Here is a 10,744-nt window from a genome sequence, read left to right on the forward strand (position 1 = left end):
CCCCCCAGCGCGCTTCCGGCCGCCGGCCTTGACGGTGAAGTTGCCATACTGGTGTCTTGCCCATTTCTTACGCTGCCTATTTTTATTTGTGGAGCCGGGCTTGGCTGGCCCGGCTCCAGATGTCTCTCTCACAAGATTTGGTGCGGCTGGTCTATTTATAGCCCTGTGGTTCTGTTGCCATGGCAACGCGCTGGCGGCCAGGGCGGTTGGGGAGCTATTTCTGGCCCGGTGCTGTAATGTGGGACTGATTGGGCAAGTTAGTGTATCCTCTAAGCCAGACTAACTCTCTAAACTGGTCAAGAGGAAGGTTGGGGGGGGCGGGGGACAACTTCAGAATTTCTTCAAACTAGACTCTTCTGCCTTTGTGATTTTTCTTTTTCAGTTTTGAAATCCTTCCAAACTCCCTGCCCCAGGAAAAACTCCCCCCACCCCAGTTTTAATAGTCACTTTCCATATTAATTAAATGACCCCAGTCTTTCCAAAGTTCTTTTTCCTAATGGTGCGGTCCTGCCCAGCACCCCCGGGGAGGGCCTCCTTGCTTTGGGAAGGTCATGGCCAGCTCTGGAGGGAACCTTCCTCACGGTGCAGGATGGTGTCTCAGGCCCCGGGCCCCTCTCTTGTGCAGGATCCCAGCCATAGGAGGATCCTTAACCTGCCTGGCTGGGGGATTTTTAAAAAAAAAAAACTCAGAGCCTCCTATCTGGAGGGTTCTATTTCATGGACCAAACAGAACGGAAGGGAACTTTGTGTTGGTTTCCTGCTCGGTGTGGTTAGGCCAGAAAGGGCCCCTTCGTGACAACCTCTTTTGTTCTCTTTTAATAAGTGAGATTCTTAAAAAGTAGGAGGAAGGGTTACCCATTCTGAGTAATTCAAACAATCTCATTTTCACCAGTCCCTTGAGGGGAAAATCCTTGCTGCTTTTAAGTGTATCCTTTTACTTTAAAAAAAAAAAAAAGAAAGAAAGAAAAAGGAATGGGGTGGAAATACACAGTTTTTAAATCACTTGCCATTTTAGTCAAAGGCACACAACTTTAAAATGTTAAATTTTTAATAGTCACTTTCAGATGACACCAGATCAGGTAGGCTTGGTTGGGGGGGGGGCTCCCCCACCCCCTGAGACCTGCGCTGTACCTGTATGCCAGGGGCCTCGAGAGCCCATGCCTGCTTCCTGGTTCCGGATCTCCTTGTCCGCCAAACACGCTTACCTGAAGTGCTGCTCACACTGACCTTTCTAAAGCTTAGGCTCTGAGTCCTAAATGTAACCAACACAGGCAAAACTCCTGCTGACTAATCGCCATATAACTTTGACACTGTCATTTCCATCGAGCTCAGCTTTATAGGGAGACAGGAATCAGGGGCAAATTGGCATGAGCTCTTTGAACACCTGTGCGTGTGTTTCGTTCCTCCCAGCTTCCTGGACAAGATTGATGTCATCAAGCAGGCTGACTATGTGCCCAGCGATCAGGTACGCAAACGTTCTCACAGTCAGGGACTCGCAGCCCCCTTTCCAAGCCACTCAAGACTTTTGCCTCCAGTGGCTTTGGGTGAGAGCCATTGACTGAGCTCTTGTTTTAGGATCTGCTTCGCTGCCGCGTCCTGACTTCTGGAATCTTCGAGACCAAGTTCCAGGTGGACAAAGTCAACTTCCAGTAAGTGAACGGTTCCCTTCTTAAGATAGAGACTGGCTTCCTTCAGTTCCCACCGGCAGAGTGCTGGAAGGGGTTAGCCGCTGGGAGTGACCCGTGTCCTCTGTCTCCTGCAGCATGTTTGACGTGGGCGGCCAGCGCGACGAGCGCCGCAAGTGGATCCAGTGCTTCAATGGTACGGAGCCGCAGCCTTCTCTTCTCTGTAAGCTCGTTTTGCTCTGACTCGGTGAGGGCTTTGGTCACCTCTGACATGCATTGCTTTTGCTTCCTTGTGCCGCAGATGTGACTGCCATTATCTTCGTGGTGGCCAGCAGCAGCTACAACATGGTCATTCGGGAGGACAACCAGACCAACCGCCTGCAGGAGGCCCTGAACCTCTTCAAAAGCATCTGGAACAACAGGTCGGTGGGGCATCCCCCTGGCTTCCTGCCAGTACCCCCCCAACCCCCCACCCTTCCCCGCAACACACACACAGGGGTCCTGGGACTGACCCGAGGCCCTGTACTTGCGCTCTTCTTGAAAAGAGCCTTTGCAAGCACATGAGACCCCTTGCAGAAAGAATGTCTTCTCTTCCTGGACACTCACCTCACCTTCCTCCCTGTTAGATGGCTGCGCACCATCTCTGTGATTCTGTTCCTCAACAAGCAAGACCTGCTCGCGGAGAAAGTCCTTGCTGGAAAATCGAAGATTGAGGACTACTTTCCAGAATTTGCTCGCTACACTACTCCTGAGGACGGTACGTGGGGGCTTCTGCCGTTGCACCGGCCCGTTTCCGTTCTTCGCTCCCTGGGCCTGGATATCCACGACTGCGCCACAGGCTTCCGTTCCGGGAGGTTCTTCGTGTGGGGGAGTTGCACAGCCTCTAAATGAACAGCCTCTCAGAATGAAATCGCCCTGCCGCGTCTAAGTGAGGGGGCCCAGCCAACTCCCTGGCTCTGCTCTTACCTTTTAATGACCTCACCAAAATATTTCTGTTCCTTGTAGCTACTCCCGAGCCCGGAGAGGACCCACGCGTGACCCGGGCCAAGTACTTCATCCGTGACGAATTTCTGGTGAGTAGAGACTATCTTCCATCCTCTCTTGGCTGGTTCTTTTTCTCTTAAACATTTGGGGATTCAGCTCTTCGCTGCCTCCATGCTACTGCACTGGGAGCCAGTGAGAATTTTAGCTTTGATGTAACCTCAGGAGCTGGTGGACTCGTCCTCGGCGGCTTCCCCGCCGAGGATGCTGGAGAGGCGGCGCTGACTCTGTTTCCTTGTGTCTGTCCCACAGAGAATCAGCACTGCTAGTGGAGATGGGCGCCACTACTGCTACCCCCACTTCACTTGCGCCGTGGACACCGAGAACATCCGCCGTGTGTTCAATGACTGCCGTGACATCATTCAGCGCATGCACCTCCGTCAGTATGAGCTGCTCTAAGAAGGGAACACCCAAATTTAATTAAAGCCTTAAGCACAATTAATTAAGAGTGAAACGTAATTGTACACGCAGTTGATCACCCACCATAGGGCATGATTAACAACGCAACCTTTCCTTTTCCCCCCAAGTGATTTTGCGAAACCCTCTTTTCCCTTCCGCTTGCTTAAATATTCCAAATTTAGAAAGCTTAAGGCGGCCTACAGAGAAAAAGAAAAAGATAAAAAGGCCACAAAAGTTCCCTCTCTCTTTCAGTAAAAAAAATAACAGCAGCAAACAGAAATAATGAGATAAAAGAAATAAATGAAATAAAAGAAATAAATGAAATAAATATTGTCTTGTGCAGCATTAAAAAAATCAAAATAAAAATTAAATGTGAGCAAAGGATGTGAGTCCTGTGAATTACTTGCGGCTTCGAGCACACACACGTTGTTCATGGTTTGGAATGCTGCAGAAGTTGGGAAGCCCCATGTTGAAGTGACAGGTCCCTGGAAACAATTTGCAGATAATTCAAAAGTCTACCCCTGTCCTTTGCCTAAGCCCACGCCCCATAGGAAAGCATTAACTCACATAAAGACTTCTGAATTTGTTGTTGGCACCCTATCCATTCTACCAACTTACCTTATATAGGTCATCACAGTGTGCCTGTTTTAACCTAGAATCTCCCCCCAAAATAGGTGCTAGGTTTGGGGCTCTCTTCTTGCTTTAGGATATGGGGGGGTTGGATTTCAGGAATGCAGTGTTTCAAAAGTGGGGAAGTGGGGTTACTCAACAAATGGTGTATAATGTAGACCTTTATCAAATCATCACATTGTATAATAAGTACCTCAGAATTTTGTCTGTTACCCTCAGAGCTGGGGGTGGGGGGTGTCAAAACAGAACAAGAGCTATCAAATAGTTTTGAAACAGATGGCTAAACCTCTGGGGATAAACTTAAACTGGATCCCTACCTCACTCCATACACAAAGGAATTTCATGTGGATCGATCACTTGTTTAAATACAAAAAAGTACTTGAAAATGGCTATTTTAACAATTAAAATATTGATTTACACAAGGCCTCTTCTATATGATCTAACCTGCACAAGCCATGGGGTTGGGGTGGCCTATAGAAAGTTAAAAGATTACATGAAACAAAATATGAATGGGGTGGAGATGGGGTAAAAATCTATAACAAAGGGTTGATTTCCCTAATAAAGTGCTCATAAAAAAATCATAAAAATGGACACCATTCACTTGAAAAAAAAAATACAAATAACCGGGGGGAAATGGGGAGTCTCCTAATGAAATGCACTATAAACTCATGGGGGGGTTGGGGGTGTGGTCAGCATTGTAGGCCCCACATGAAACTCCTCTAAAAGCTGTAGTGAACTATAGCTTGGGTTTGAGGTCCAATTGGACTCCCTGATCTTCATCCTCAGGGTCGTACCTTAAGCTTGTGGTCACCCCTGAGTTGGCTTCCCAGAGATGGGGGAGAAAGAGACCAGCTTGTCTTCAGCATCAACCACTGCAGCCTCTGAAAGTGGCTGAATGAAACATTAGGTGGATTCTGTAATTCAGCCCCCAAATCCATTTATGGGTCTAGTTTCCAGATAAAATTAATCCCAGCCAAATTAATCCTCTAGTATAGCTCCCCAGAGGTGAGCAAAATAAGCCCCAATGAGGGCAGAAAAAGTAGCAAATACCCTTCTCCATCAATACTCAGTCCACATAAAAATGGAGGGCGTGCTCTGTAGGTTTTGTTGCAAAACAACCCTCCAAAGCACCCCCCAATTAACATCAATCTACATAAGTGCTTATTATGCAAATATAGCCAAAAGACCAGCCCACCAGTCCCCATAATCCTCCAAAGTACTCCAAATAAACAGCTAATTAAAACCTGGGAACCAGCTATCAAGACCAGCCCACCCAAATGACCAGCTCTTCCAAGATGGCTGCCTGTATACCCCCCCCCCATAGAAATTCTAGAACCTTCTCTGAAGAATCCACAGGTGATTACCACAGCACTAGCTACATCTCCACCACAATTAGGGAACAAATTCTCAGGCCCTAGAGAAGTTACACCAAGAAAATGATATCCCAGAACACCCCCACCCCTGCCCCTTGCCAGTCAAAACTGGCAGACTTCACAGTAACCTCCAGAAGGAGGGTCACAGTTACCCAGCAGCTATTATGTGCCTACCACTACCCAGTGAGACCACTCGGCCATCAACACCATTTTACCAATGAGTCAACCCAGGCCTAGAGAGGGGTAAGAGACAAGGCTGGTAAAGGGGAAAACGGGCTTCAAAGTCAGGTAGCCAAAGTCCACTGCCTGACCACCACACCATATTGTCCTTCTGGAAGACTCAGAACAAACAGGGAAAGGTCTCCTGTTGTTCTTCCCAGGATGCCAGTTGTCAGGATTCCACGACCTCTGACCCCGAGGGGAAATCCTGCAGGGTTCTTCTGGAATTGGGAGCCAGTTGTGGTGGAGTGGGTGGGGTGGCTGGGGTCGTGGTGGAACAGGGAGGGTCATTGAACATACTCCTGCCCCCCCCCACCAGTTCAGAGGGTTGCTTGGGCCCACCTCCAGGCACTCAAATGTGTTTGAGGGTTCCTTCTGTTCCTTAGGACTTATCCCTTCTATTGTAAACATTCCCATTTCTATTTTCCCTCTGGCCTGGTCCCAAACATAACTTGTATAGGGCTACTTTAAAATCTAAATTCTGGGATCTTCAGAAAGCCAAAAAACTATGAGGAATTTCATCTAAATCTTGGATTACCAGTAGCCATTAGTTTTTAAAATTTCAGCTGAATTTTACCTCTCTGTTTGAAGGCAAAACATTTTTCTAAAGGTAACAACTTACGCCACACTTTCTAAAGGTGTATAGACCATATATTACTATGTGTTGACCTTTTAGAGAATAAATAAAAATAATAATAATAAACCACTAAGCTCCCCCAATAAAGTCTAGTAGGAGGAGGGTCTAGAATAGAGCAGAATCTTTATCTACTTTCATTTTTATTTAAAGATGGGCAAAATTGTACCCCCCAAAATGGCCACCTCTGCAAAACCCGTGGGTGTCAAGTGGCATTCTATTTTAATGGCCTTGGACACGACTGGCCATCTTTGCATGCAACGAATGTAGAGTGTGCAGGACTCAGCCAGCTACTGAAAGTTTTGCTCTCATGGGGCTTATATTCTATCACGGGAGACATACACTTACCAAATAAATAATCAAAAGAATTGCAGATGGCGACAAGGTCTCCAAGCAAAAAAAAAAAAAAAAATGGGGCAATGGGGGAATGGGAGATATTTGGGGAGGGACTCCATGCTACATAGAAGAGTCAGGGAGGGCCTCCCAGGGGAGGTGACTTTTCTTAAGGGAAAGCAAAAGATGAGAAGGAGATGTGAGCGGCTAACATCAATATTTTTTTATTGATTATTAAAACATTATACTTAATATTTATGGACTACTTTAACATGTGATAGGGGCTGTCCTAGGCCCTTTTGTGGAATTATCTCATTTAATCCCTTTGAAACCCTTTGAGGATGAAGCCTATTGACGTACCCAAGTGGCGCCCCATGATCCAGAATTTTAAAAAATTGATATCTGAAACATGGTGAATAATTTATGCCCATTATGCTTGTAAACAATGGCTACACTAAAAAGGCCACTGCGGTAAGCACTTAATTTGATAATTGCTGCCCAGGTTCCTAGAAATAGAGTTAGGGATTTGGTGTCTCTGTGATAATTTTCCTGTGTTTAAACGCACATATACTGTGAACAGCTGAAGTTTTCTGGTTTTGTCTAAGGTGTTCTATCAGTTAGGAATGTGCTCAGCTGCACGGGACAGAGCCTTGACTTGGCGTGACACAGACAGAGGCTCGTAACTCACTTCACCGGAATCCTGAGGAATTCTCCAAGTGGCTCCTAGGGTTTCTTAAGCAGTTCATCAATAGCTGGGCTCCAACAAGTCTCTTGGCTTCATTCTCTTCGTTGTGAGATGGTATCACATCTTAGCCCAAGGCAGAGAGGAGAGGGCAAGGCAGCCCAGCGACTGTCTCTTTGATCAGGAATGCAAACGCTCTGCAGCCACCCTTCCATCTCTCAACCACGTGAAAGACACAGATACCTAGATAGCAAGATAAATACTTCGATGCCTAGATAACTAGCTGGACAGACAGAAAAATGTAGGTTTAATAACACTATCACACACACAAACATGCACACACTCACACACACACACAGAAGGATTTATAATTTTCTGTTGCACAGACCTTGAAGGAACATCTAGGAAGATCTATCCAGTGCTGACCCTGTGGAGACAAAAAAAAAAAAATCGAAGCACATCAGTTACCATGGGTCGGGGTGGGGGAACCCTCACATCACCATAGTGACCACCACGACAAGACGAATCCGGACTCTTGTTGGAGTGGGAAGCTAGGAAATGGGAGGATATGAGGGAGGCTTATGGAGTCTGTTTCTTGACCTAAATGCTGATTAAACAGATTCATTTTAGAAAATTCATTGGGTTATAAATCCATAATTCATTCAGATTTCAGTCTGTATACTATACTTCAAAAAAAGATTTTTTAAATGAGAGAAAGGAAGACGGCACTAGACACAGTACTTTTACAGAAAATTCTACTAAACCTTTAAAGATCAAATAATTCCAATACTACTTAAATTATTCCAGAGTATAACCAAAGGAAAATTTCAAATTTGTTTTTGTAAAGCAGGTATAATGTAACATTGATTTTAAAATGTGCCAAAGAGGGTAGAGTGAAAAAAAATAAAAATAAAATAAAATAAAATGTGCCAAAGATTAGGGTGCCTGGGTGACTCAGTGGGTTAAAGCGTCTGCCTTTGGCTCAGGTCATGGTCTCAGGGTCCTGGGATCAAGCCCCGCATCGGGCTCAGCAGGGAGCCTACTTCCTCCTCTCTCTCTGCCTGCCTCTCTGCCTACTCTCTCTCTGTCAAATAAATAAAATCTTTAAAAAAAAAAAATGTGCCAAAGATTGCATCCAAGAATAAAATTATGGGCCAATCTCGCTTATAATATCAAGGTGAAAATTTTAAAATACAAGCAAACACAGTTCAATATTACATTTAAAAAATACTACAACATGCCTAAATGAGATTTATTCCATGAATTCAAGGTTGGTTCAATACTAGCACAATAGTAATATTTGCAAAATTTAATGTCCATTTGTATTTTGGAAATCCAATAAGACAGTAATTAATGGGTGCTTTCTTAATGACTGTATGTATACTATATATAATATATAAAGTACACTGTCTATATATGCATTTATATCTAAAATGTACTTTCCTATATGTTTTATATGTAAATTTTATATATATATTAATTACAACTATATTACATATATTAATTATAAGTATATTAAATATACTTAACTATAAATGTATTTAAATTTTAGTTATAGTAATAACTCATAACTTAATTATAGATTAGTTATACTAATAACTGATGATAAAGTAATCAATTAATATAGATATGTTAAATAGGTATACAAATTTTTTCTCCCCAAACCAACATTTTTCCTAATGAGAAACCTCTAAAAGTTTCCCATTAATGTCAGGATCAAGAAACAGAAAGGACAAGGATGTCATATCAACACACTGTTTATTATTGTATTGGAAATATACACCAATTCAATTAGACAAAAGAAAGCAATTAGAGGCCTGAGAATTTGAAAGGAAAAAGTAAAACTTTTATCTTGCACTGAAAATGATATACCTATCATGATTTCCCCCACTAAATCCACAGAAAAATAATTACTAAAAATAAGAATTTAGTCAAGAACAAGTTTATGAGATCAAAATGAAAAATCAATAGCCTTTCAATAATGGATAGAACATCTGGCCATCTGAAAAATCAATAAACAGCTGAGTTGAACAGTACTATAAACCAAGTGGACCTAACAGATAGATACAGAACTTTCTTCTCAACAGAAATAGGATACATTAATGTTAAGTCATAAAGCAAGTTTTAACAAATTTAAGAAGATCAAAATTATTCCAAGTGTCTTTGCCATCCAAAATAAAATAGAACTAGAAATCAATAACAGTAAGAAATGAAAAAATTCAAATATGTGGAAACTAAACAATACATTCTTAAATGACTATTGGGTCAAAGAGAAAATTAAAAGAAATTTTTAAAGGATCTTGAGACAAACAAAAATGAAAATACAACTTACCAAAACCTAAAGGATGCAGCAAAAGCAGTACTGAGAGGGAATAAACACCTACAACAAAAAAAGAGGAAAGATCTCAAATAAACAACCTGACTTTGTATCTCAAAGCACTAGAAAAGAACAAACTAAGCATAAAGCTAGTAAAAGAGAGGAAATAATAAAGATTCAGGCAGACATATATGAAATAGAAAAACAATAGGGAAAAAAAAAAACCTACAAGTTGGTTTTTTGAGAAGATAAACAAAATCAAGAAACCCTTAGCTAGCCTAAGTAAAAAAGAGAGCAGACTCAGGGTGCCTGCCTGGCTCAGTTGGTGGAGCTTGCGACTCTTGATCTTGGGGTCATGGACTCGAGTCCCACACTGGGTGTAGAGATTGCTTAAAAATAAAATCTTTTTTAAAAAAGAGAGCAAAGTCTCAAATTTTTTAAATCAGAGATGAAAGAGGAGACATTACAACAGATGCTTCAGAAATAAAAAGGATAAAGGAATATTATGAACAATTAAATGCCAACAAATTGGATAACCTAGAAGAAGTAGATAAAGTCTTAGAAACATACAATCTAGCAACACTGAACAAAAGGAGATTATATTTGTAATCAAAACCCTGCCAACAAAGAAAAGCCCATGACCAGATGGCTTCATAAGTGAATTCTGTCAAACATTCAAAGAAGAATTAATACCAATTCTTCTTAAACTCTTCCAAAATAATAGAAAAAGAGGGAACACTTCCAAACTCATATTATGAGGCCAGTACCAACCTAACACCAAAGCCAAATAAAGGGACCACAAGAAAAGAAAACCATAGGCCAACATCCTTGATAAACACAGATGCAAAAATCCTTGATAAAATACTAACAAAATTTAATAGCACATTAAAGATCATACACCATGACCCAGAGGGATTTAACCCTAAGATGCCAAGATGGCTCAACATTGGAAAATCAATCAGTATGGTAAAACACATTAACAAAACAAAGGATAGAACGTACATGATCATCTCAGTTGATGCAGAAAAACATTTGACAAAGCTCAATATCCATTCATGATAAAAACTCTCAACAAAATAGGTATAGAAGGAACTTTCATCAACTAATAAAGGCCAGTGGGGAAAAAAATCCACAGCTAATACCAAAATCGATGGGGAAAACCTGAAAGCTTTTCCTCTAAGATCCAGTACAAGGCAAGGATGCTAACTCTTCCACTTCTGTTCAACGTAGTACTGGAATTTGTAGCCAGAACAATTAGACAAGAAAAAGAAATAGAAGTCAACTAAATTGGAGAGGAAGAAGTAAAATTATCTCTGTTTGCAGATGACCATGATCATACATCCAGGACACTCTGAAGGCTCACCAACAGCTCTTAGAACTAATACATGAATTCAGTCAAGTTGCAAAATTAAAAAACCAACGTATAAAAATAAGCCACAACAACAAACGATCCAAACGGGAGGTTAAGAAAACAACCCAGGCCATGGGAAG

General features: G+C 42.3%; 1 protein-coding gene across 8 annotated transcripts in view; it reads left to right on the top strand.

Moving 5' to 3' along the window:
• LOC132022064 (guanine nucleotide-binding protein G(s) subunit alpha) overlaps positions 1–3,447 on the top strand; it is a 20,970-nt gene extending 17,523 nt beyond the window's left edge. For all 8 annotated transcript variants that reach the window (XM_059407319.1, XM_059407320.1, XM_059407317.1 and 5 more), the window contains 7 exons: positions 1,411–1,465; positions 1,576–1,649; positions 1,763–1,821; positions 1,927–2,047; positions 2,252–2,382; positions 2,631–2,698; positions 2,919–3,447. In XM_059407319.1, coding sequence (XP_059263302.1) covers positions 1,411–1,465; positions 1,576–1,649; positions 1,763–1,821; positions 1,927–2,047; positions 2,252–2,382; positions 2,631–2,698; positions 2,919–3,065 — 655 coding nt within the window. In that variant the 3' untranslated portion in view covers positions 3,066–3,447. The remainder of the gene's footprint in view (positions 1–1,410; positions 1,466–1,575; positions 1,650–1,762; positions 1,822–1,926; positions 2,048–2,251; positions 2,383–2,630; positions 2,699–2,918) is intronic.
• The last annotated feature ends 7,297 nt before the right edge of the window (positions 3,448–10,744 follow it).

This window comes from Mustela nigripes, chromosome 7 (genome assembly GCF_022355385.1).
Source record: "Mustela nigripes isolate SB6536 chromosome 7, MUSNIG.SB6536, whole genome shotgun sequence".
NCBI lineage: Eukaryota > Metazoa > Chordata > Mammalia > Carnivora > Mustelidae > Mustela > Mustela nigripes.